Source organism: Formica exsecta, unplaced genomic scaffold (assembly GCF_003651465.1).
Source record: "Formica exsecta isolate Colony F162 unplaced genomic scaffold, ASM365146v1 scaffold579, whole genome shotgun sequence".
NCBI classification, from domain to species: domain Eukaryota; kingdom Metazoa; phylum Arthropoda; class Insecta; order Hymenoptera; family Formicidae; genus Formica; species Formica exsecta.
In genome coordinates this window covers 341,090-367,678 of record NW_021853052.1, presented here as the reverse complement: position 1 = coordinate 367,678, position 26,589 = coordinate 341,090, and the positions used below count along the sequence as shown (strand labels likewise).

Below are 26,589 nucleotides of genomic sequence, written 5' to 3'. Positions count from 1 at the left end.
TATATATCCCAAAACTATATCAGATGTCTTTTAACAACGAATTCTTTGGCTAATTTGAACTTTTTGATTTTTTCTTAACAAAAATGCCAATTATTTTTAAGTTTCTAATTTTTTCTATTATATATTTTTGTAATTAATTCATGATCTCCGTATGTGTCTATATGGTATCGAAATGTAAATTCACCGAAATATTTAGACTCCCAAAATTTAAATTCTATTAAAATAAACATCATTTAAAATCAATTAAAAAATATAATTTTGTTAATCTCAATTCTCACAAAATTTAACGAAAACCTCTTTTTTCAATCATTTACAATGGGAAATTATTGATTCCTCGACATTTTCGCTAAGAAAAAACTGTCTTCAAATTTGTCAGAGATAATCTACTATTAAAAGAATATTCGATACTTTTTTGGGAACGCCCTGTGTATACTTTTGCGATTTCAAGTTATCGGCGCGTGTATATGTCTTCAGATAATCGATGAAATGTTGATGGTTTGTCATTAAAGCTTCATGTTATTATAATCGCTCGCGATCTTTGCACGACCGCGGGTGAAAATCATTTCGTCCATTAACTTGCAAATCGAAAGCATTTCGCGGTTCCACGCAATGGCGGGTCTCACGCGAGATAGCGAACGTAGCAATTTGCTCGCGCCTCGAGCCCAGAGGGAAATCACTAGACGATGTATCCGTTATGCGAGAGAGAGAGAGAGAGAGAGAGGAAGAGAGACGTCGTGTGTAACAGCTACGCGCTTAATGGTCGGAGGTGTGATGTACCTGCGACGAGCGTGCGGTGCTTAATATGATTGACAGTGAACGAACTAGTAATTATACGGGCCGAGATATATTCGCGTAAGGATTAACGCAGTAATGCAGACGACGTAGGCGTTAATTATTAACGCGCTTACGAGGATGCGATTATTTAAATCCGCCAATGCGTCTAGCAGAATAAACGAGCCGTTTATCCCAAACGTGACATCAGTCTGATTCCGAAATATGATGAATTTAAACTCAACGATACGCACGTTGTATTACAGTTATCGCAAAAAAGGTATCCAAACGGCGTGTAATAATGTCAAAAAGAATATGAAATTAATCTGACTTGATATATGAGAACGTGCAATTTCTCGGAATATATGAGAAGTAATAATTGTATTATTTATTCGTTTTATTAATAAAAAATGACCTCAACGTTTTTGCATTCCTTGTTCTCGTACGAGCAGTGACACGAAAAAACGCTTCGCACCCTTAACCTGAATTTCTTAATGTAATTACCTTTCAAGTTGCACGTCGATAAGGAACCGGAAAGAGTCCTGGCGTGATTGGTTACGGCCAGCAGCAAAGGTGTGGTCGTAATGTGAAAAGATTGCGATTTCGGCAAGAACCGCTTTTGCACGGTATAGCTGCGAGTTCGTCGCCGAAATATCGGCGAATCGAGAAAACTGTCATCGTATTGCGGCATTTTGTTGTTTTTAATAATATATTATTATAATGTCACCGGAAACAGAGAGTCGCAGTCGATTCATTCTCATGTTCGGTTTCGCGTCGTTGCAGTTCGTGGCGTAAACTCGCGATGGCATTTTAAAATTCAGTTTAATTTAATTTAATTTCCTTCCGTCTCACGATGCACTTTCACTGTTCAATATCACTTTTGCACTATTTACGACGTAATCGTAGATAATTATTATATTTCCTGAATTTAAATCATAAAAAGTCGATAAAACATAAATCTGATAATTACAGAGATGTGCCAGAAGAAACGTTCACTTTATATCTATGAGAAATTGACGCTAATAACTTTCGCAGTTTTTTAGGGAAATAATTTTGCATCGCACGTTAAAAAAAAAAAAACAAACATCTAATTTGAAAGATTGTTCTCTGTTCCGTTGAGAGAACGATCGATTCATACATGTCTAAGTCTGTTTGCGAGACGCGAAAAATGAGACGTTGATTTTTTTTACGGGTACACCGACTGTATCAAATGATACGGCAAGACCGCGGTTATCGATGGACAAAATATAGAGAATCACAAGCTTGGATGACTCTGAATGCACTGTAGCGTAGTCAATATTGCTCCATAAAAATACCGCACACGATAAACGGATTTTATCCGAAACAGATAATCGACTGACTCGCGGGCGGTAATTTATTTTGCTATCTTCCAAAAAATTCATGTTTCAACATACAGACACGGCCGATATGCATCGCATGACGTATCATATCCGCCTATGTTAATCGATAATATCGAGATATCGTGCAATTGAATAGTTTAAAATTAAAAATGATCGAAAATGTCAGTAATTTAATCAATATATATATCACGCAGAACAATATTTCGTACCAGCATAAACATCTTCCTTTTCCCGCAAGAATGTCTACTCAAACCTTGTAAATAAATTCCCTGAAAATTTTCTGATCTCTTTCAGATACTTTTGTTCAAAATACCAGATACAGAGAATATTTTTGAGATTTTTTGACATCAATTTTCTAAAATAAGTTTTTTTTATCGTATGCCTTTTCTCAAGTTTTTCACTCATACGAAGGAAAGATAGAGAGCCACCTAAGTTTCAAGTGTTAACTTTGCAAATATAAAAGCAAAATGATCAAAAAGAGAATTTTTAAAGAAATTTCCTAAGTTCCAATAAAATTTCCTGATTTTTCCAGATAAAAAAGAAATCCCTGAGAATTTCAGGTTTTCCGTGTTTTTCCAGGGAATAGACACACCCTGCCGCAGTATAATAAAATACATACATAATTGTTGAGATGCGTAATGAATCTATTACGATCACTGATGTATGATCGCGTTGCCTTGATAATTCTGATTGAAAGCGCGAGGCCGCCGAATGGAAATCTCACGATTCATAGATCGACCGAGACCGATGACAGGAGACCTAAATATACACGTGCAGACGACATGCGATATACATAGATGTAAACGTCGCGCGACCTCGGTTACTCTATACCACTAGTAGATAGTGTGACTAATATTAAGGCGTCAGTTTCTAGGGTGTCTATTTTAACGCGTCGGATGTTCCGTCACGATTTCTACCATCCTAGCGCTTCCTCGTCGTTCCCGCAATATGTGTCAGACGTAAACTTATCGTGACGCCATTAAATGGCTGCCGCGACAAGTACCAGCAATAGCTTCGTTCCTCAAAGTTCTCGCACGTGGCGCGATAACGCGCAAAATTTCTCTCGCAAAGTTCACGTTGATTTAAAGATGTATGTGTCATATGTCATATAAACGTTAACAAAAGTATGAAAATTTCGTAGGCTGTTATACTATTTCTTCTGAATGTCTGTGCAAAAGCACGGTTCTCTTAAACAATGCCTCTCTATTAAATAAAAAGACAGAGAATCATGCAAATCTTAGTCAATTTTATTCAATATTTATAAAAACTACTTGTTATTTATAATTTCTTAGGTATATGTTATACCTAAGTGAATCTCTCGCATTGCGAAAAATTGACACATACTCGCGGCAAGAATATCGGGCAAAGAAGAGTATGAAACTTCTTGAGAGTATATCAGTATCTCGTGGAACAAACGATTCGCGATTACTGGAGCGAGAAGCCGACCTCTCCTCCGCCTTTCGACCACCTACCGAGGTCCTACATTGCTTTTACTACTTTCAGAACGATGTGAACGATATAATCCGATACGGTACCAGGAGGTTGGTCGTGTAACTCGCGCCACGGTACGGTAAGCACAAGGGCCAAATAGTTCTATACGGTTCTTCTCGACTACTTGTTGTGTGTGTCTCTCTAATAAAATTATCGAATTTTCTCCAGACATTATATTCGACAAAGGTAAGCAAAGGCTTTGACGCAAATTTTAGACTCGAAGCTCGGTTCTCGTTAAAGAACGTTCTATATAATACGCGGCTAAAAAGATTATCGCAAGCATGAATTTTTATGAAAATATGATACGCCGTTGGAAAATTTGAATGCATGAAATGTTCCAATTAACAATAATTAGCATTGATGAACTTGCGACCCAGTTGCGTTACATTTCCTGTCACATGGTTATTTTCGGATTTCGGGCACCGCTATCTTTACGCCTTACGATCGCGACGATCGCGACGATCGCGTGTCTGAAAATTATCATTCGCGCCAGACGATGCGTCTCAAACGGCATGAGCGATACACTGCGAACGACTTCGCGTCCGAAAATAAATGGAAGAAGCGCAATAACGTAAAAAAAATTTATCGTCGCACGTGAGGAACATGCCGACTACGCGCCGTCTCGTCGATCGTTATAAGAAGTTACAGCTACAAGCTGTATTTCGATATAAACACTGTAATATACCGTTGAACGGAGCCAAAGTATAATTCGTAAAATATATATATCGGTGTTTAAAGTGTTCATTACTTAACAGACCAAAATTCCGCAATTATCTTGCCGTCACTCTCTAACGATTTAATGCAATATCAAGTACGGAAAAAGGCTTCTAGCTCCAGATGTTTTCATTGTCACGAGAAAACACAGAAAATTAATAAATCATTCTCGCTTATTTATGAAAAATCGGCGATTGAACTAATCCCTTCGGTTTCGAGAATTCACGCGATGTAAAAATATATTGCGTATGCCTTTAATATCTAATCTACTTTGTTTCTTCCTATCTCGGGGTGGAGGTGCGTAACAATTGTATGAGGAACGCACGCGGGCGGCGAGAACAGCCACGTTCCGTGCATTAATTAACGGGCGAATAAATTTATACACGAGCTCCAAATACATTCCGATTCCTCTCTCAGTTTACGACTTGTGCGCTTTTATTAAACGCGCACGCAACGATCCCTACAGTCTAATCGCGCCTTGATCGCTTAATCTGCGAACCGTTTGCTCCACAGCATGTATGCACGATGTATCATGATCTTTCGAGATCATCTCGCACATATCTTGCAATTATCATCTTTATATCGAATAACTGCAGTATTGTACACTGAAATCTGTGCAATTTTAAGAAATTAAGGCCATGTGTGTCTGTATGTATATATATGAGATTTTACTCATAAATAATCGTGTTGCAAAATGTTAAGTTATGTATGTTTAGTTAATTGTAATTTACAATTGGTTAAATCAAAGGCTTTTATAAATTTTTCATTAATATTCTGATACGCGTATCTTGATATTATTTAATTAAATTAATTAGATAATAATGAAAATGAGTTTAAAGAAGCGCGGAGTTAACTTCGTTCGGCATTTTCATCTAATATATTAAATGGCAAAATACATTACTACAGTTTGACGGAGCGATCGTTGCGAATCATTCTGCACGCGAAAGTAATTAGAAGATGGATTAGTACATTGTCGCAATTCACGCAATAATTATACGGTAAACAACAACAACACCGAGGCGATTAAACTGCGCCGTCCTTAGTCGACGTTCCGTATCTCGACTATCTACCATTTAATCGAGCAATCGATCAACTCTCGCGCTGTCGCGCATTCTACTGCACAAAATAATCGAGCAAAAGATGTTCGCGTCTCACGAACGTGCCATTTTAAATTCCTAACATATCGCGCGCGCGATAAACACCCACTTAATCTGCACGCAATTACCGTACGCAACACCGAGTGGCGAATTGACATTTCGATGCCCTTTAAACGACACCGTTAACCGAGACGCGAGAGACTTCGCGCGATTTTTTATCCTCTTCTAACGTTTTTGCTTAGAGGCCACGTTATCACATTGGCAAGCGGCGCGCCATTCGTATTTTTAACTATTATCTAAAATAAAATAGGTAGCGATAATTGATCACTCGCGAGAGCGTTTATCTTATATTTTTATCTCCTCACCTGAAGAGTTATCGTCGATGAAAGGTAAATTAAAGAAAGATGACGAGCGCAAAGACGAAAAATTGCATTTGATTGTTATAACATTAGAGTAGTAATGTAAATTGTAATGTGTGTGTGTGTGTGTGTGTGTAGATTTTTGCACAATTAATCGCGCGATGTTAAAAACATGTTGGAAAAAAGAAAAAAGAAAACACACAGAGAAATTCGCACCAACGTGACGGATCCGCGTCTAGAGAACTCGAAATCAGAACTCGATCATCCCGGAACTCGAAATCCGACATGCCACCGAATCGTAAAGCCACCGAATCGTAAATCTGAACCGGACAGACTCCGGAACAAGTCCGCGAGTTAGAACCAACTTTGCCGCGGATCGGAGGTGAACTGTCGTTCTCGCGAACCCGGCCGTTGGCAAGATCGGCTGGTAATATCTGCGACTTTGGCCGGGAAAGAAGCCTCGTCTATTTTAACGGGTCAAAGAGAGAGGGAAAATGAGGAAGAGAGAGAGAGAAAGAGAGAGAGGAACGGGCGAGTAAAAGACGTACGAGGGAGGGAGAGATGGTGGTGAGAGGGTTAACGGAGAAGAGGGATAAAAGACCTCTCGTATAGAGAGGCAGTGGCTCTTATATGGCACCGTTCTTTATTTCGAGGTATATGAGACAGAATCGACGAGCGGCAAATTACTTGAGGATCTTCGTAAGCTAACACGGTGTCTCTCGAATCAATAACTCTTTCTCGTTATAAAAAATTATTAATCACAAACATTTAAGGAAGATTGACGAAAATTCTGGATGAATGAAATTATTCTTTTTCTAAATTTTATAATTTCTTAATTACTTTATTACACATATTGAAATATTATAATCGATAATAAGTGCTAACATCGTTGCTTGCATTGTATCAATGCACGAGAAGAAGCTTTTGGATTCTTCGTTCTCGCATTGTGAAATCCGCATTGTCATTATCATCGCACGTTGAATTGGCACGCATAGGAAATCGACAGTGAATAGCTTGCTCCTCGTAACCTTAATGGATCTCGACATGTCTAACTGTGCGAACACAAAAGTAACGCAGAATACATGCAAATTTTTCATACAACTTTATGACAACGTTATTCGTAAATAATAAAATCTTTTTCACCATTTGTAAGTAATAGACTATTTTCACTTAACAATAAAATTAAGTGAGAGTTGATCAATTAAAAAGTCAGTGTAAAATTTTGAAATACCGAGGCGCGATTTAGCTAAAAATAAATAAATAAATAATTTAGATATTTATATCTGTCCTTATTATTTAAATTTAATAATAAAATATACGTTAATATAGTGCAATACCTTAATAATCCAGGAAATCAATTTACGAATTTTGACAGGGCGATAGTATCTCATATTTTTATCTTCTATTTCTACGATCGTTTTAAAATTGCGTACTAAAACGAAATAGAGACGAAAAATCGGCAGAACAAACATATATGCGTAAACCGGTTTTAACACGTGCGTACGCTTTTTTGCACGCGTGCGCATCCGCATAGCGAAAACGGCTGTGCATATTCATGAATAGCGAATTAACGTTACCGCACGTTGTGCATCGCTCGCGTGTTTCTGGCACGAGCCTTACATCATCGACCGGTTGACACGAGACTTGTAACACTCGGGCCGCGGATTTGCATAGATATTGGCGGGACTGTCGTAGGAACGGAAAGCTGCGCATGATTGCAGTTCCTAAACGGTTTGCGGACAGATCGAATCCAATAAAAGCGCCAAGCGACGTGTGCCACACAAGTATCGCAAAGTAGTCTCAGAATAAAGATTGAAATACTACGAGCTTAAATGCCATCGCTTCGACAAGACGAACATGAATGACCATTTTTTAAAGAACTGTTTTTATACACAGTCGGAGAATTTGTTTTTTTTTTTTTTGTTAAAAAATATACCGGTTGAAATTTTTTTGTTAAATATTTGACACATTCATGCATTAATCTAACATATTGTTATTGTATTAATTGAACTCAATGTTAAATTATTAAAACAACTAAAAAAAGTGTTACAATAACACAATATGCACATATTTTTAATTTTACACGATAGATATATTCCGTATTATCGATTTTATATCATCGATTTTATAAAAAAAAAATGCTCTTTGTTATATATAACTTGTCAATTACTTCTTGCAAACTGAAAACTTCAATGGCTTTAAATTATATGCTTTGCTGGATCACGAAACTCGGTCCATTTAAAAGAAACTTTCAAAATAGAAAGATCAAAGGTCGGATTATTTCACAAAGAGCAACTTAAAAATAATGAATTACATCGTATACGAATTTGTATTACTTTTAAACGCGATTCGTGTTGCTCGTCGCGAGAAAAAAATAGTTTCCGTTAAAATTTAAGCGCCTTCCTCATATAGTCTTTTCATCTTACGCCGTACTAATAAAAATTTATAGAACGCAATAATTGCGGTAATAAAGTTCATCGACGAGAGCAAGCTTCGCCACGCTAATTACAACTTTGCTGATATTTCAACATTTGAAAAAAAAAATAAAAAATAAATAAAAACAACGTATATCTTTATAACAGAATTTCGTTACTTTAAAATAACAATCGGAATATCTATAAGTAGACTGTAAACGTATACAGTAACGACCATTAATTTGTGAGAACTTGCGCAAATTTATTTTAAATGACTCAATTCTTCATATATTACATATTCATTATTCATCGCCGAGTGAAAAACTTTATTAGAACATTTTTGTGATCGAGCATTTTAACAATCATCTCATGTAGATCCTTTTTATTTGTCAAACAATTTTTGCAAACGTTCATAAATTAACGAGAATTCTGTTTCCAATACTCTCTCTGTGTTCACAACCACATTAATTACGATATACGTAGATTGATCATTGATTGAAATACGTTTATATTCGTTTCACGATTTAGGTAAACAGGCGCGAGTTCGTTTTCATTGTACGTAGAAAGGTTTTCAGTGTTTATAAATTATTCGTTATCTGATTATCTGGCAACAGACCGCGCGAATTCCGCGCATTTTTGCTTTTAACGACAAATTCTTTTTACAGTTGCAATAACGAAAAGAGAAAGCTGCGATACGCGGATAAAGCAAGACCGCGTATACAAAGGCCTGGATGAACATAATGGCGACAAAACAGAAAGTAGAAGGATTCTACAAGATGAAGCGGATTCGACGAGATCCCGATCTCGCGCTTTCATCTCCCATTTTCTCATTACTCCACGTCTCTTTCTCTCTTTCTCTCTCGTAAGATTACTCGAGAACCTCCGGGGCGAGTATTACCGGACGCATTCAATGGCGTCGCAGGTTTCGTCCTGTCGTTTCGCACGACACACGATACACTCGCCACTATAGAATAATTTCAATGCGACCCTTTCCTACCTGGAAATTTAACGAGTTCGCCTTTTGGAAGAGACTATATCGCAATGGATTTATATTATTATTGATCCAGTTCCCGCGCCATCAAAATCACGATATAATATTCCTCGTCTTAAAATTGTAAGCAAACGATGGAAATAAATGATCTTTTTCATCGAAAAGTATTTCTCAATATAATATAAGATTTATTCTATACATATTTTAATGTCTATTAAAAAAATTTCGAGTGTTAATAATCGGAGATAAATTGTACATCTTGTACGATAATATTTTTCAAAGTATAGCAACAAGTTGTTAAATGCTGTATAATAATCGAAAAGTTCATTGCCCGTTTTACTGATACAGTTTACACGCAACAGTGATGCCATTACCTAGATTATGTACATCATGGCGTACAGTTATTTTAAATATCCAGTTTCAGGAATAATTTTACAAAAATGACAAATTATAAATTTTCGACTAAAATCTCTTTTTGTGAAATATTTGATATTGAATATTCATACTGAACGAACAAATATAATGTAAAGTTTAATGTGGAAAATATTTAATATTTCAGGTTGATTATATATACGTCAATTCCTCTTTTCCTAAAAAAAAAAAAAAAAAAAAAAATCGAAATAATGCTTCCACAATTCGTCAAGAGTGATTAAACTAATTCGCTTATAGGTACGTATATTGAACAAAATTATCTTTAAAAGGCATCGCCTGCCTGCGTTCCTTCCCATCGAATCAACAAACGCGTTACGATTGCAGCAGATCAACTTGAATTAAACGCAATTACGCGGAGCAGATGACGTGGGATAAAGTCGGTTAGTCGTTGCCAATTTTATCGGGCGCGAATTGATCAAACTGCCTTTACTTAAGTATCTCTATCCGTCACATATCTTTTCGAGATCGACGTATCAACTCTGATAAGCTACACCTGTCACACCCTACGATAAATTATCAAAACCAAATCGTTCGACTTTAAATACGAGATCTAAGACGTTTATCCTAGTTTTAGTAGAGATGCGTTTCTACACGTACATTTGCACTATGGATGTTAATAATGTAGATGCTTTCCAATAATTTTAATCTTTTCAGTATTAAATACGAATGATATATCGACAAGTTTTAAAAAGACATAAAAATGAAATATTTCGCGAACCCAATACATCGACGATAAATCTAAACTAAGAGTAGAACGCGCAATTTTTACGCGATGGCACATATGTTGCGTTTGTAAAATACAACATATAACTAGAAAAAAATTTTATTTTTTTATCTCAGCACATCGCAAATATTCGAAATATTAATCGTGATTAATACTTGTAATATGAAATATCTAGTTGTTACAAAATGCGCTAAATTGCATTTTCGCCTTGCTTGAAAAGTTATTCAGTGCTCAATGGATTGAAAATTACATTTAACTATAAATTGATACACACACATACACACTATAATTAATTCTACCCTACCTTCTCGAATGATATTCAAATATTTGAAGTTACTGAAAATTCTTTTCAGTTCCAAAAGTTTGAGCCTCATCTTCGTTAGCGAGAAGTCTCATTTTTGGAAAACCGTTACCAAAGGTACGTCAAGTCAACGAAACGCCACGTGCAAACTAAAGAACGAACACAATAATGAACTGAAAAAAACCGTACGACACGAAGTGCACGCATTCGAGAAGGAGGGCTAAAGAAAAGTAGACCCGACAAAAGTACAGTCCTTCTCGACTGGATTGGAAACAGGATAGGGTAGGCTTTTGTTCGAAAGGGACGGAAAACTCGCGACACGGCCAGCTGTTCGAATCAGATTCGGAGCTTGTCGTCCAGACGCGTGCACGGTTTATTGATACACTCCCACCCTAGCTCGTGTTCTTATCGTCGATGAATTTTTGCACTGAAAATACGCTACGGAGAAAGAAAGGCAACGATTTCAAGGCCGAAAATCGAATGATTTTTTCCATTCACTGGACTGTTTCGGGCAATCCCGCTTGAGTTATATTTCGCGTTAAATACACGATTATTAACAGAATATATTATTTACCAAAAATTGCATGAAAAATCATGCGTTAATAAATAATTGTATGACGCTTCAAAAATAAAAATGTATAATACAGCATAAAGTAAATTAAAAATGAAAGGAACGCTGCAAATTTCTCGGATGTAGTGAGAATAATGTATCACCTTAATTAAATTTTTATTTAGATTTTCTTCCACCGCTTTTTCGCATATTTACAGTTTCGTGATTAAAGTCAGTGGTATGCTTGTGAAAACAGCGCCCCATAAAAAAAACAAAAAAAAAAAGACAACAACAACAGAATTCTTACTATTCGCTTACTTTAGAGAAAATATCGGTTATTGTTTATGATTGCTGTTGTATTTAATTTAACGAATCGATTAAATCAATAACGCTTACGGCTGAGACTTAACAAAATATTCGATAATCGTGAAGAAACATAAAATCACTAAGTAAAGAAACGGAGTTTCTGCGAGAGATTTCTCGTACAAAAGAATAAATGAATCGAGCACTTTCTCAACATTTATTATTACATGAATACGGCAGATATTTTAAATAGAAAACCGTAGAAATATGCCGCTTCGAAGAAAATGTAGAGAAAAATCACGTGCACGTTTGACAGACAATACATATATGCTTTTTTGACATTTAGCGTCCGGTAGTCGAGTAGCGTCACCGAACTGATGTTGCCATCGATGGCGCGCGTATCGATAACATCAGCCAATTCGAAATATCGACAATGTTGATAAACAAGATCGGCGCCGGATGAGTAATAGATCGCACATTGGTTTTTGAGAAAGAAACCGCCGAGAGAAATAATGGTACATCGTCGCACGCGTTCGTCGCGTATACGCGCCCTCTCTCTTTCTCTCTCTTTCTCTCGCGCGCGCGTCATTCACCTTTCGAGAGCGGGTGGTTATCTCTTACCTGTGTGTTTCTCCGTCTTCGGCGTGGAAGCCATCGTTACCCGGTTGCGTCGCGTTGCCCTTGCCACGATCACGCACACCACCTCATCATTCCCACGCACCGCCGCATCGTAAACTACGCACTGGTGGCCGCCGCGGTGTTTTCAGTCTGATGTAAACTCGACGGGCACCGCTACGTCTCCACACGTCGGCCATTTTTCGGGCGCGCGCGCGCGCCGCGCCATCGCGCGGCCGAAATCGGAAGGCCGAGGACGCTATGGCGGACTCGCTATCAATCGCGTGACATTTTACTCCCGTTCGCGTATCCGTAACCGCGTTCGCCGTCCGTACGTGGGCGAGCGTCGCGGCGTGCCTGAACGTGTTTCGCGTTCGTCGCGAGGTAACGAGACGCCGTGTGTGTTGTACGGTGACGAACGACGAACGTCGCCCGGCGACGACGACGACGACGACCCGGGTGGTTGGTTGTCGCGCTCCGAAAATCTCGACGACGGAGTGAGCACGGCCGTACTACGCCACCGCGCAGGCGCGTACCGCGCGCGGTACAGTCTCGCGCAGGAGTACAGGTACAGCACCGGGAGGGTACAGTCCGCGCAGCGAGTTAGTCCCCGGTCGTGCGCGCCGTCGAAATTCGCGCGCTTCGGCCAGAACATCTCAAACTACCTATGTCCACTATCACCCTTATTCTTTCGATGTTCTTCTCGTTTTCTGTAAGAGAAAAGAGCAATCAAATAAATACAATTCATTTTCATATAATTTATAATAATAATTATAATCGAAAAACAAAATAAAAGACTTTAATAATGTGCTGAATATTCGAAGCACAATCACGCGAGATTTTTTAAAATAAATAATCATTCGAGAGAAAAAGCGGCTTGAAATTCATACGATTAATTCTTGCTCTAGCTAATTGTTGTAAGAAAAGCTCCGCCTGTCCGCATCGTCCGCGAAAATATATATATTAATTTATATATTTTTAATAAAAATAAAGCACGCGATTATTGATATTTGGAAAAAGATCATATGCCAAAATAACAGGTACAGTTTTTGTATTATTTTATTGATTCTCTGTTTGACGTTTAGTATATTATAATATTTGAATCTGCACGAAAAATTCACAAAATGTTTGAAAATTTTAATACATACGATATCTAGAAAGTATGTTTCGTTTTCGATTTTAACGTATTAATCTTTTCTAAATATTTATTTACCAAAGTGGTAATAATCATGGAATGATACGCGCCGTTATCTAAGGAATTTGAAAAGTTGAAGTATATATATATATATATGTTATGTGTTGATATTTTCTTCGATCTTAAATAAAGAATCTTTTCTTTCATAAGATGGAAATACGATGGATGACCTTAGATTAATAATGAAAATTATATTTTGCAAACATAAAATAATTATTACATGGCGTAACAACCAAGAGCTTGCATTTGTATCGCATATTTAGGTGTTCATTCTATGAAAACATTGCATGTAACAATGTAACAATGCGATCTTTACAATGTACGAAACAAATAAAATGTAGTTCTAATATTGATATATTTTTCAAAATGAGATATAGACACATGTAACAATGTGAAAATGTGACATTAAATTGAGATATAAGTACAGATAGAAATTAATCAAAAAATATGCGTATTTCCACCATTCCTGAAATTAGTAAAATTTATTCAGGGATATTGAAGTAACACAACACTGATAAGCAAAATTGAATTAGAAGTATAACGTCTGTTCTTTTAAATAATTTAAAAATATGTCTATGCATTGGAAACTTGTATCGAGTAATACGATAGTTTGGTAAAAAAAAAAAAGGTCGCGCGCGCCGTCGAAATTCGCGCGCTTCGGCCAGAACATCTCAAACTACCTATGTCCACTATCACCCTTATTCTTTCGATGTTCTTCTCGTTTTCTGTAAGAGAAAAGAGCAATCAAATAAATACAATTCATTTTCATATAATTTATAATAATAATTATAATCGAAAAACAAAATAAAAGACTTTAATAATGTGCTGAATATTCGAAGCACAATCACGCGAGATTTTTTAAAATAAATAATCATTCGAGAGAAAAAGCGGCTTGAAATTCATACGATTAATTCTTGCTCTAGCTAATTGTTGTAAGAAAAGCTCCGCCTGTCCGCATCGTCCGCGAAAATACCGATACGACATGGGCAATTCTAGCGTGAAGCAACATTATGAGACCGCGAAGAAGACCGGCACGTTGAAGCTGTCTCGGCACAAGCTGGACGAGTTCCCGCAGAATCTCCGTGCCTTGGCGCCGCTGTTGCGCACTTTGGATCTATCCGAAAACAAGTTCACTACGTTGCCGAACGAGATCGGTGACTTTACAATGCTAAAACAGCTGACCATTAATTACAACCGGCTGACCGGTTTACCCGACACGCTAGGCGCGCTCGTGAAACTGGAAGGCTTAAATTGCGCCGCGAATCAAATCAGGTCGATCCCGTCGTCGTTGGCAAAGCTGAACCATCTGAAGCAGGTCAATCTGTCCGACAATCAAATCTCCGACTTTCCGTTGGTGTTTTGCGGCCTCCGGCATTTGGACGTCCTCGATCTGTCCAAGAATCGGCTCACGACTGTGCCGGACGCCGCCACCAGCCTCCATGTGACCGAGCTCAACCTTAATCAGAACCAGATCGCCACCATCTCCGAGAAGCTGGCAGATTGCCCGCGGCTGAAGACGCTACGATTGGAGGAGAACTGTCTACAATTGAGCTCGGTGCCCATCAGGATCCTCAAGGACTCCAAAATATCAATATTGGCGCTCGAGGGAAACCTCTTTGAAATGAAGCAGTTCGCCAATCTGGACGGTTATGATACTTACATGGAACGCTACACAGCGGTTAAGAAAAAAATGTATTGAAAGATGATTTCATGCTAAAACGTAGAAAATATAATAATTTCATTATATATTTAAAATATATATCGCACACGCGTTTGTGGTGAGATTAATACATTGTCTATAAAAATGAATTACAGTTGGATCAACAATGTCATGAAGAAAAAAAGATTTAATTATTATATGTCATATATTTGATGTGTATTTTAGATGCAACATTATTGCCGATTTAAGAGCAAGCAGCCCATGTAAGATATCTAAAAGATGGACATGATATATTTAAATCTATAGAAGATTTATATAAGATTTTACAGTTTTGAAATATTTCCTTTTTCGTATGTTATAAATTAAAATTTTGGCGAGATGAACCATGTGATGCTATATCTATATCTAGATGATTTATATAACGATTTATAAATAATCATAATCAAGAGAAAAAAAAAGTATATATATATATATATATATATATATTAATTTATATATTTTTAATAAAAATAAAGCACGCGATTATTGATATTTGGAAAAAGATCATATGCCAAAATAACAGGTACAGTTTTTGTATTATTTTATTGATTCTCTGTTTGACGTTTAGTATATTATAATATTTGAATCTGCACGAAAAATTCACAAAATGTTTGAAAATTTTAATACATACGATATCTAGAAAGTATGTTTCGTTTTCGATTTTAACGTATTAATCTTTTCTAAATATTTATTTACCAAAGTGGTAATAATCATGGAATGATACGCGCCGTTATCTAAGGAATTTGAAAAGTTGAAGTATATATATATATATATATGTTATGTGTTGATATTTTCTTCGATCTTAAATAAAGAATCTTTTCTTTCATAAGATGGAAATACGATGGATGACCTTAGATTAATAATGAAAATTATATTTTGCAAACATAAAATAATTATTACATGGCGTAACAACCAAGAGCTTGCATTTGTATCGCATATTTAGGTGTTCATTCTATGAAAACATTGCATGTAACAATGTAACAATGCGATCTTTACAATGTACGAAACAAATAAAATGTAGTTCTAATATTGATATATTTTTCAAAATGAGATATAGACACATGTAACAATGTGAAAATGTGACATTAAATTGAGATATAAGTACAGATAGAAATTAATCAAAAAATATGCGTATTTCCACCATTCCTGAAATTAGTAAAATTTATTCAGGGATATTGAAGTAACACAACACTGATAAGCAAAATTGAATTAGAAGTATAACGTCTGTTCTTTTAAATAATTTAAAAATATGTCTATGCATTGGAAACTTGTATCGAGTAATACGATAGTTTGGTAAAAAAAAAAAATATTTTAATAAATCTTTTCGTACGATATAGTATTTCTTCTGATGCACATTAAATCGTACAGTATGACAAATTATTAATATTATAATATTATTTGTTAGAGTAATTGTATAATTTTTCTATATAATGCACCGTGTTGTGTTCGCACAATTGTGGAAATAATGAGATCGTTGAACTTTCTTATATGGCCAACCGCGAATTAACCTTCGACTGAGCTGAGAGATGATCGTAAGAATCCGCAGTTACGAATTATTACACAAGACAAGAAACATTTTCCAAGAAAATTCTACGACTTAAAAATTGCCTTTTCATATCTATTTATCTCGAATAAGTTTGATCTTTTTTATCCTACATAACATGAAATATGCAATTGCTTTTCTTTGTCAAAATATTGTAATTATTTGTAATTATATACAATTGTTTTATTCGCAACGTTGTCCCGATCGAAGATTCACGATGAGTCTTATGTATGTTAATAAACTTTCAAAAAACCTCGTTTTATGAAGTTTTTTCGGCAGAATTTTGTTCGCGGAGTGGCCATTCAACATAAGCGAGAAAATTAATATATTTTATAAAGTTAACTGCGTATCATAATAAATGACCAATAAATACCAAGAGCAATCCGTTTTTGCAATATATTTATTTAATAAAAACTTGTCGACAAAGTTTCGTAAATCGAGGACTCCACGTATTTAAATCGCGTCGTTTAAATCGATAAGATATACAATATATTACAAGTTACCAAATCTATATTTATCTAGGTATCCAGACACACGTTTTGAACGCTTTTCATATCATTGTGTATATTTATAATGTAACTGTATGCGATTTTATATATATATATATATATATATATATATATAATACATATTACTTGTCTAAAGAATTTCCGAGAATAAATAATATGTTTATTTTTATTCTATTGAGCCGGTTAATATAATTCTTCAACTTTTCTTTGACAGTGGCAACAATTTAAAGTTTCAAGATTTAAGCGCGACAACAGAAAGTCTGTTTATAGCGATATGATTATATAGCTAATTATTTATCTGACGTATTCTCTAGATTATTATTGAAAATAGACGTCTTTATTTGCTAATAACAATATAAAAAAAATAATATCCTCTGTTTTGCACGACTGGATTGAAAACATAAAAACGGAATGAAAAATGTCGAAAATTGAAAGTCAAATAAACGATTAACACAAAATTTCACTTACATACATTGCAACTTTGTAGGCTGCATATATCGCCAACACGTGAGTAAAATAATATCATTGTAAATTCCATGGAAATTCATACCTTCCTCTCCTTTCATAGATTGGGCAATTATGGCCGATTTTAGAGTGTCGATATTAATATTCAATCAATATCAAAATCTGCAAGTAAAAAAAAGTTTGGCAATAAGATAAAGGATTGTTGACAAATAAACGAAAGAAAAAGACACATGTTTAATGTTACCAGCAATTTTCGAAAAATGTTATACTTTACAAGCAACGTCCGGTTTTACGAACGAAAGAAATCACGCGACTAAAGTTTAATGTTTAATTACATTTTAATGACATTATGAAGATAGGTAAAATGTATAACGATCATAGAGAAAATAACTATAAGATGGACGTATAAACTTGTCCAAGGTTTCAGCCATTGGCATTTCGATCAATTTTTATCGACCAACTACTGTCAAACGATTGACGGGGAAAAAAAAAATAAAGGAGAAAAACCGTGACGAGTAATTTTGCAATTCCACGATACGGATAAGAATGCATTGTTATGGAAGATTTACTACTCTAGTGTTTGACATGTTCGCGCCTCATAAAAGTAATGAGATTAACGAGAGACGGTCGCTTCTTAAATAATAATTCCGATCGCTCGTATTTGTCACCCTACTTACGGATGATCGAAGAACAGAAATATCGATTGTTTATGTTACGTCTGCACTGCAATAGGATGCCCAAATGCCCAAATGTTGCCCATCTCCGGCCACTTTGAGTCGAAGGCCATGTCCCAAACCGACTGTCATTTCGCGGTAGATTTGTTACAATGAGTTTTAACGTAAATCTTTACTTGATTCATATATCACTCACAAGTAAAAAAAACTCTCATGTTTTCAAGTATCTAAAAAAAATGATTAGATAATTTTTATAAAACGATCAATCTCTATGAAATTGTGCCTAAATTGTACGAAATTATTCTCTTTTTTTTCGTCATCTAAAATAGTTGTAATATTTTAAATATAGTTCTCTCTCTCTCTCTCTCTCTCTCTCTCTCTCTCTCTGTGATATGTTTAAATCCTGTCAAACATGTATATGTATTGTATCAAATATTTATATATTGTAAAAATAGTATACAATGTTTAGAAAATAATTGTAAATGTCAGAATATTTCTGTCAATAGCATAATGAGAAAGACAAAAGTTTAGCGAAGAAAGAGCAGTATTTTGAAGACGGGTTGTCCGGAATAAGGGCTTGGCGATCCCTCGATACGTCCCTACGCGCTTGGCAGTCTCGAGTCTCGAGTCTCATCTCACGGTGGACGGTGGCGCGTCTGATCCGCGTAGTTACTCACGGCAAGTGTGTTTCCTCGAGCATGGCGGACGGTGCTCGTTCGAATTTCCACGGGACGCAATGAACGCTCGCCGAACGATGATGCCGTATGTAACAATCGAGGGAATCTGGTGATCGTGCCGGTGCCCGGCCTACGGAGGGTGTCCGGGGCGTCGCGTCGTCGTCGTCGTCGTCGTGATCGGCGCCGTCGGCAGCGCGCGTGTCGCCGACGTGTCGCCGCCGTCGTACGGTGGCCACCGCGCGGAGTCTAGGCTTTTGCCGCCGCCGCCGTCGCCGTCGCCGCCGCCGTCGTCGTCGTCGTCGTCGTCGTCGTCGTCGTCGCCGTCGCTGCGAGCCGCGAGTGCGCCGAGCGAGCGAGCGAGCGAGCGAGCGTGAGCGAACCGACCGTGGCGGGACCCCCCTCACGATTGTTGTAAATGGCTGATCGGAGTCGGAGAATGAGGCCCGCACATAGCAGCGCGTGATTCCACGGCCGAGACGCTGAGGTCTGAGGTACGGACGGATCCGGGGCCACGCCGGCACGGATGAGAGTTTATTTACGACGCGTGGCGGCGTCCGGAGGAACGAGAGCGCGCGCGCGCGCGTCCCGGGGAATCATCGCCGTCGTCGGTCGTTGCGTTGTCGGGGCGAGCGCCGCCCCGGTACCGTTTGTCGTTTGTCTCCCGGGGGTTGTTGGTCTCTCTTTCTCTCGCTCCATCTTTCTTTTTATTCTCTCTCTCTCTCTCCCTCTCTCTCTCTTTCTCTTTCTTTATCTTCCTCTCCGTTCCATCCACGCTATCCTCGTCGATTGATCGTTGCCAAACGCTTACGCGGGCGTCGGAGTCGAGTTGTGTCACACGCGTCGCGTAGAGGAGCGCGTGTCCGGCGAAATTTGTTTATATGACTCGTCGAAATGTCGATGGATGATCCGCGATGTATTCGTGAACATTGTCGTGTTGAACGTGATCGACTCGGAACAGCGTCGTCGCGGCGCTCTCCTTCGGCGGCGAGAGACAAGAGTGAACGCGACGGATTCTTATTTATTTATTTCTTATTTTATTTTATTTGATCTCAACGATACACCGATCATATGGTCGCGAGCGTTCCTCCGGGCTAACCCTCGCGCGAATCGTGCAACGTTATCCGCCGTGACAGGTGGCGACAGATCGCGATTTACCTGGCGCTTTTTCTAGAACGCGAAGCAGGGATAGATAAGCGTGTGTCTCTTCCTGAGATCAGACGCTTCTCAGAGCATCGATGGTAATGTTTCGAGAAAAAAATTCCAAATTCCAATATCGCCGTTAATCTCTCTTTCTCTCTCTCTCACTCTCTCTCTCTCTCTCTCTCTCTCTCTCTCTCTCTCTCTCTCTCTCTCTCTCTCTCTCTCTCTCTCTCTCTCTCTCTCTCTCTCTCTCTCTCTCTCTCTCTCTCTCTCTCTCTCTCTCTCTCTCTCTCTCTCTCTCTCTCTCTCTCTCTCTCTCTCTCTCTCTCTCTCTCTCTCTCTCTCTCTCTCTCTCTCTCTCTCTCTCTCTCTCTCTCTCTCTCTCTCTCTCAAAGACAAACACTCTCTCACTCTCTCTCTCTCTCTCTCTCTCTCTCTCTCTCTCTCTCTCTCTCTCTCTCTCTCTCTCTCTCTCTCTCTTTCCAAATAGCTTTCGAATGGCGGGTTGTGAAATTATTCGGCGATATTTATGTACGATTCTAATTTCAAATAATAAATGAGATTATAGTTAAATACACACAAAGATCGTGAGAATATATCTACAATCTTATAAATTGTCAAGATAAATTTAATAACTATTTTTCCACATGTTGCTCTTTATGAAAAATTATTAATCGAAAACGCGCCAATTCAAGATATGTTTCGCAGAGAATTATTTATAGGGCGCGTGTTTAAAATAACCTATCAGTCTTTTTGTTAGTTTGTTGATCATCTATAAATATGATGAGTTTGATTTCATTTCTAACAGATATATGCCTGGGAATTTTTTCACGTGTCCTTTTACCATAGATAAAAGTATTTTCATTGTTATATCGTATACTGTTTATGGTTTAGAAACAGGGTAGAAAATGTCAGAACCTGAGGAAAGTCTGGCAGCGCCGGATAGCACTACAAGGGAACAGCGGATTGGCTTCTCCCATGGAGATGATGTTCTTCAACATAAAGATGGCAAATTTTACCTTGGTACAGTTGTCGAGGTACGCAGTTAAATCTATATGGATTCTCTTTTATTGGAATGTAAAATTGACACGACGGTACAACAATATTCTTTTTATATAGGTGGACTTGGCAAGGGAAAGATGTCTTGTCAATTTTATGGACAACACATCTTCCTGGTCCTCGTTTAAAGAGCTGACAAAGTTGGCTATGCCAGACTCGGATGTTATGTGTGTTCTTTGCAAAAAATCTCAGCCTAAGACTGATAATGACATTGTCGTTTGTGACAAGTGTGGCCGTGGCTATCATCAAATGTGTCATCAGGTATGAAACGCGCGCGAATCTACTTATATAGTTGATATTACAGAAACATTGATTGGATTGAAATTGGAATGATAAGATTGAAAAAAAATCTGATGGAGATGTGAAACGGTAGCTTAATAAGAGAAAAACATGTGTGTTTGTAGCCTCAAATACCAAAACAAGAGCCAGGTGCGGATACTCACTGGATGTGTAAGAGATGCACGGATAGCCAGCCGCGTATGCGTGAACCTTGCGAACCAAAAACTTCTATGGTTAAAGTAAATATCAGAAAAGTTTGCAGCGGTAGGGACCAACCTCAACCACCACCTGACGACATGACAAAATTGCCGTATGATGTAAGAATCAAATATAAAATATGCTATGATATGTTATTAATTTGGCAACGAGTTTCTCTGATTATGTAATATGGTTTATAAAAGGAGGATAACGGATATTTTTATTATAATTTCAGCCTGATATGTTAAGCTGGGATGCACATCACAGAGTAAACGCCGAACAAATTTATTGTTATTGTGGACTTAACGGTGAATGGTATGCGCAGATGTTACAATGTGCTCGTTGTAAGCAATGGTTTCATGAGAAGTGCATCAGATGCTTAACTCACCCCTTGTACAGTGGTGATAGGTGAGTACAAATAAGAAAATGTCAATGTATTTAATAAAATTCATTCTATTTTAATTACATTATTGTTCTGCATTTTTGCATGATTGAATCATACTAATGATTGCAGGTTTTATGTATTTGTTTGTTCAATGTGCAATCATGGGAAGGAATTTGTTCGGCGTTTGGAAATGAAGTGGGTAGATCTGGTGCACCTGATGTTGTACAATCTGACTGTTTATAACGCTAAAAAGTATTACGACTTGGACACTGTTATTATACCTTACGCGAATGACAACTGGTATACGTTACAACTTCCACCACGGGTAAGAGTTTTGTATTTTTATCGGAGTACAGTCTATGAAACCCAAATATTTTTATATATATGACATTTTAGTTTTATTTGATATAATGTTTGTTGTACATTTTCAGATTAGAGATGTTAGTATTGAAATACGCAGGGAATCGATATTGTCGATATTGACAAATAACAGAACCAGATTCAAGTGCGGTAGAGAAATAAAGAAACGCACTACAATATGGGGCCTCCGTGTCAGACTGCCACCACCCTGTCCAGTCGTCAATCTTCCAGCATCCGGCGAAATAGACGATTCTGTGTTACGTAGATGTTGGTTGGGTGTTAACAAAAGACTGCAATATCTTCCTCCACAAATAGGGTTAGTATAATTTTATGCATCTCAGAGATATATGGCGACGTCAAATGTAGCAATTTACAGAGTATATATGTTAGTTGCGTTTATGCAATATGCAAAATTTAATTATTTCAGCCCTGTGAGTTTACCAGAAAGTACAAAACAATTGATCGCATTGAGACAAAGCGTGGCCGAAAATGTAGAAATTCCTGTGAATCCCTCAGATCTAGTAATGCGAGGTACAATTTATCAAAATTCGGAAGCGGAACAAAGCTCGTGTCCAAGTCCAAGTCCACCCAGTCAATCGACGCAGTCGTTAAGAGAAAGGTATTTCATTTTTTATGCATATAGCCGTTTATAAAATCGCTTTCTACACAATAATAGGAATTTAAGAATTTCTATTATTTGTGCCTTTTCATTATACAAGTATAAAATGTTATTTCATATAATGGATTTTATATCAGAGAATTCTCTTTATTCCTGTAGGTATAGCGGCGGCGGTTTTGTAAAAAAATCATTCCCATTTCCAAAGTTAAGTTTACAGAGAAGACGTCGTCTAATGGCGTTAGGCAGTTCACGGGAAAGAATGTTACGTAAACATAAAAAAAGGGAGAAAGTGTGCGGAGACGGTACTATGGGAAAATCGCAAGGAGTTCGAGAAGCAAGATACAGAAAAGCGAGAAAATTATTGAAAAACGCCATTGCCAAGGTACAATAAGATTGCTCTCTTATATCATTTCGCATTCGTGTATATAAATCGTATGGTAAGAAGAGTCGCGCACGATTAATCTTTCCATTATCTATTTTTGGAAAAACGAAAGATTGACCGGCTGTTGCTTTTTACTACGCGGAATACAGCGTTACATCCTATTTATAATGCTAGAGCTATGAATAGTATTATTCATCTTTTTTCTTTTTATTTAACGCAGAGTAAATCGCGAAGTTCAGAAGCATCCGATTTACCACCAACACCTCCGACTTCTGTTTCTGGACCGCCGACACCACCAGCCGCAACGTCAGGCATGTCCGAATTATCTGTGCCTAGCTCTGTGGATTTGATGCATCCTTTGCCACCTTCGACGCCCGCGGATACGAGCGGGGATGAGACCAGCTCAAGAGGGACTCTCGATTCGTTTATTCCACCACCAAAAGATTTTGAGGGAAAAAATAATCCGTTCAGTGATTTAGTGGGCACGCCCTGTAGCCTTAATCAAGGAAACTCGAGTACGCCGTTACCTTACAACCAGTGTCCCATCACGTTGCCTCTACCGCTGACACCTGTGATCTCGCAACCGCCGGTGATGCGTCCAGCCAAGAGGCAGCTATCTGAGAAGGATATTATTGTCGACAGAAACGGTCAAGTGAAGCGCAGAAGACAACATCGACGAGGACGTCCGTCCCAACAGCAGTTACAACAACAATTTCAACATACCGCCAGTAAGACGGCGGCTATTTTACCGGCTCGTAATAACGAAGTTAAAAGTGAATTTGCCAGGAATTTAAGAAGTTCATATAATGGTGCCTCGAGCAGTGCGAGTAGTCAAATTGGGAATTGTGTGGATTATGCCTTAAATGGTAGAAGATTGAGACAGCGTCAAAATAATGATAAATTACCTCCTCCCGATTCTCAACAGCAGAGAAAGAGCAGCATGCCTTCATCTCCAAAGTGTTCGCCTGTGAAGCAAAGTGCGCCTGACATATCTCTGGATGATTTGAAATCATCGGTGAATATTTACTTCGGTGCAGCTAATAGAATAGCTGCCGGTGAAAAGTTTGTCATCAAAGCGAAGAGGATAGGACCAAATGGTCAGACACAATACCTCATCGAATGGGAGGGAATCAATACTTAACGGTAAATAATAATCCGCTTACTACGAATATATTGCAATCGTATACAAATTTTAAGTTGATATCAAGTGTGTAAGATGGCGATCATAAGATGTCGAAATCTTGTAATCAATTCCCGATGTTTCACAGCAAAATAATTGTGATGAATTGTTTTGCGTCATATGCACTGCCACTTGTTACGTACATTTCATAAAAATGTATGTATTTATCGGCGTAGAATATGTGAATGTTCTTGTAAATGTACGTCGCGCGTTTGAAATTGAATTATTAATCTAAAACTTTTTATTATGACTGACAGATTTTATTGTTGGATGCATCTATTTTTATGCATTTTATCTATTTCTATCTATTCATCTATTTTAATCCATAAAAAGCATACGTTCCATATTAATTACACACATATACCTCATCATTTGCACATCTATTTTAAAAGCAAATACTATTTTAATGAAATAAGCAGGCGAAAAAATGCTCGTTTTAAAAATATTTACAAGAACAATCAGATGTGTTGCTTATCAATTGTAAATAGTGTAGCATAGTAGACTTGCGGGAGGGATCGATGATGTTAAGCCGCGCGAAAATGAAATTCCGTGTGCTTTACGTCCATTTACAGAACGATTGGCCAATCGTCCCTGAATATCAGGGATAAGACCATGAATTATAACATAAAAAGTGAATTGTAACAGACAATTGTTCCTCTCACTTGAACTAATGTACTAGCGAGAATGTTAGTAGTTAGTGGTAAAAGAGTAAAACAAAGCAGACGCGCGTATACTGCGAAGGTTATTTTTCAATACACTTGTGTAGAGATAGTCTCTGTGGCTTCTGTAACTTCATTGTCTTGGATTACATTTTGCTTTCCAAATAGATGACAATATGATGCAAATCAAAATTTTTCAAGAAATTAATTGATTTATTACCATGTATGTTATACGTTTATATTTACTTAGTTTATATATGCAAAAATAACATTGAATAATGCATTAAAAAAAAAAAAAAATATATATATATATATATATGATTATTTTAAAGTAATAAAACTCTTCATTGACTAGAATTTTATTGCATAAATTTTGGTATATTTTGTATGTATAGAAAAATTATGTAGAGTGGCTCTCTCATAAAAAAAAGAAAATTGCAGAACAGTGCAATTTAAATTTCGCTCTCGCAAGGAATAGTAAATTTACAACTATTTGTATAGCACACCATAACATCAAATTGAGAAAAACATTTCCTTTTGAAAGCATCCTCGAGATATTTACTATTGTATGACAGTTTCGATTATCTAGAATTCAGCAATGCACTAACTCCGATAACAAATTACTTTGTCTGTGGCTTGTTAATAAAATAGTCCGCGTCAACTTTTCGATACCAAAAAGAGCTTACGAAACAAGTCGCGATACGATAGATCGTTCAAATGAATTAATATTGTTACCTTTTAATCTTTACTTAAAAGGATGTTTTACATTGATACGGAACGCGCAATTTTCGTTTTTGCCTGCTAAACAAATTCAGATATTTAAACTTATCTCTTTCCGAAGTAAAACACACAGATAAGTCATGGTATTTGAAGATGTATCTATCGCTCTCTTTTTGTCAAAGTCCTCTCCCTATTTCATTTTCGTACTTTTTTCTTTATATGTGAAAACTTTAGAGATATTTAAAAAATGCTAGAAAAAGAAATCTAGAAATTAATAGACAATCAGCATTGGTCACACGTTTAAATAAATTTGCTTATTACAAAAGCGTTTTAACATTTGATATAGTAGCTAAACTCAGTCGAGATCGAGGTAAAGCCACACAAGCGAAAGAATGCTCCAGGGGAGCGGAAATTATCTCGCACACAGAGACGTCGAGTTTCTCTATGTATTTCGGATAGAGAATGATCAGTCGAGCGTTTAATCTTTGATAGCGGAGTGCAAAGCCGCGCGACTTGTCCGCGAGTGAACGGCAGTCTTCGTTGTCGGATGTGTTTCCCCAATTGGCTAGTTCTTTGATCATCAAGAGTTTTAGCTTTGCCGCACGTTGACGGAAGCCACAGTTTTCTTCAAATCAACCGTTTGTGGAGTAAGCTTTTGTTATATCGAAATGTATCCTATCCTGATTTATCTGTCGCGAGCGTGACATATCACGAAAAATCAGC

At 37.3% G+C, this 26,589-nt stretch overlaps 3 protein-coding genes and 1 long non-coding RNA gene across 16 annotated transcripts in view; 2 read left to right on the top strand and 2 right to left on the bottom strand.

The window, feature by feature from the left end:
* LOC115242191 (guanine nucleotide-releasing factor 2) overlaps positions 1 to 12,183 on the bottom strand; it is a 60,988-nt gene extending 48,805 nt beyond the window's left edge. Inside the window, exon 1 of one of the 4 annotated variants that reach the window (XM_029818290.1) lies at positions 12,130 to 12,183. In XM_029818290.1, the coding sequence (XP_029674150.1) occupies positions 12,130 to 12,163 (34 nt within the window). In that variant the 5' untranslated portion in view covers positions 12,164 to 12,183. Of the gene's footprint in view, positions 1 to 1,275; positions 1,742 to 12,129 lie in introns of those variants that run through there. The other 3 variants (XM_029818287.1, XM_029818288.1, XM_029818289.1) reach the window with 3 other exon arrangements.
* A 378-nt stretch (positions 12,184 to 12,561) lies between these two features.
* On the top strand, positions 12,562 to 16,310 carry LOC115242195 (leucine-rich repeat-containing protein 57-like). 4 transcript variants are annotated; one of them, XR_003885023.1, is made up of 2 exons: positions 12,562 to 12,691; positions 13,032 to 13,080. XR_003885023.1 is itself a non-coding variant. In XM_029818301.1 (2 exons), exon 2 carries the CDS (start codon positions 14,301 to 14,303, stop codon positions 15,015 to 15,017), a length of 717 nt encoding a protein of 238 aa, XP_029674161.1. In that variant the 5' UTR covers positions 12,606 to 12,691; positions 14,242 to 14,300; the 3' UTR covers positions 15,018 to 16,310. The 4 variants fall into 4 exon arrangements, 2 of the variants coding, with proteins under 2 accessions (XP_029674161.1, XP_029674160.1); XM_029818301.1 differs by lacking the exon at positions 13,032 to 13,080 and adding an exon at positions 14,242 to 16,310 and having other exon boundaries at positions 12,606 to 12,691; XR_003885022.1 differs by lacking the exon at positions 12,562 to 12,691 and adding an exon at positions 12,714 to 12,835.
* Positions 16,311 to 16,467: 157 nt separating this feature from the next.
* On the bottom strand, positions 16,468 to 18,996 carry LOC115242196. The gene is made up of 3 exons (XR_003885024.1): positions 18,886 to 18,996; positions 18,212 to 18,435; positions 16,468 to 17,696 (listed from the first exon to the last, which is right to left on the bottom strand). It is a non-coding gene; the product is annotated as an uncharacterized LOC115242196 (long non-coding RNA).
* Positions 18,909 to 26,589, top strand: part of LOC115242194 (metal-response element-binding transcription factor 2) — a 9,707-nt gene continuing 2,026 nt past the window's right edge. Inside the window, exons 1-11 of one of the 7 annotated variants that reach the window (XM_029818297.1) lie at positions 18,929 to 18,970; positions 20,057 to 20,123; positions 20,920 to 21,062; positions 21,145 to 21,345; positions 21,489 to 21,680; positions 21,797 to 21,969; positions 22,076 to 22,271; positions 22,378 to 22,622; positions 22,734 to 22,925; positions 23,085 to 23,307; positions 23,528 to 24,450. In XM_029818297.1, coding sequence (XP_029674157.1) covers positions 20,934 to 21,062; positions 21,145 to 21,345; positions 21,489 to 21,680; positions 21,797 to 21,969; positions 22,076 to 22,271; positions 22,378 to 22,622; positions 22,734 to 22,925; positions 23,085 to 23,307; positions 23,528 to 24,448 — 2,472 coding nt within the window. In that variant the 5' untranslated portion in view covers positions 18,929 to 18,970; positions 20,057 to 20,123; positions 20,920 to 20,933 and the 3' untranslated portion in view covers positions 24,449 to 24,450. Of the gene's footprint in view, positions 18,971 to 19,209; positions 20,124 to 20,919; positions 21,063 to 21,144; positions 21,346 to 21,488; positions 21,681 to 21,796; positions 21,970 to 22,075; positions 22,272 to 22,377; positions 22,623 to 22,733; positions 22,926 to 23,084; positions 23,308 to 23,527; positions 25,448 to 26,589 lie in introns of those variants that run through there. The other 6 variants (XM_029818295.1, XM_029818298.1, XM_029818294.1 and 3 more) reach the window with 6 other exon arrangements.

What these genes read in the sequence shown, in the direction of transcription:
- LOC115242195 (XM_029818301.1), top strand. Translation starts at nt 14,301, where the DNA reads ATGGGCAATTCTAGCGTGAAGCAACATTATGAGACCGCGAAGAAGACC.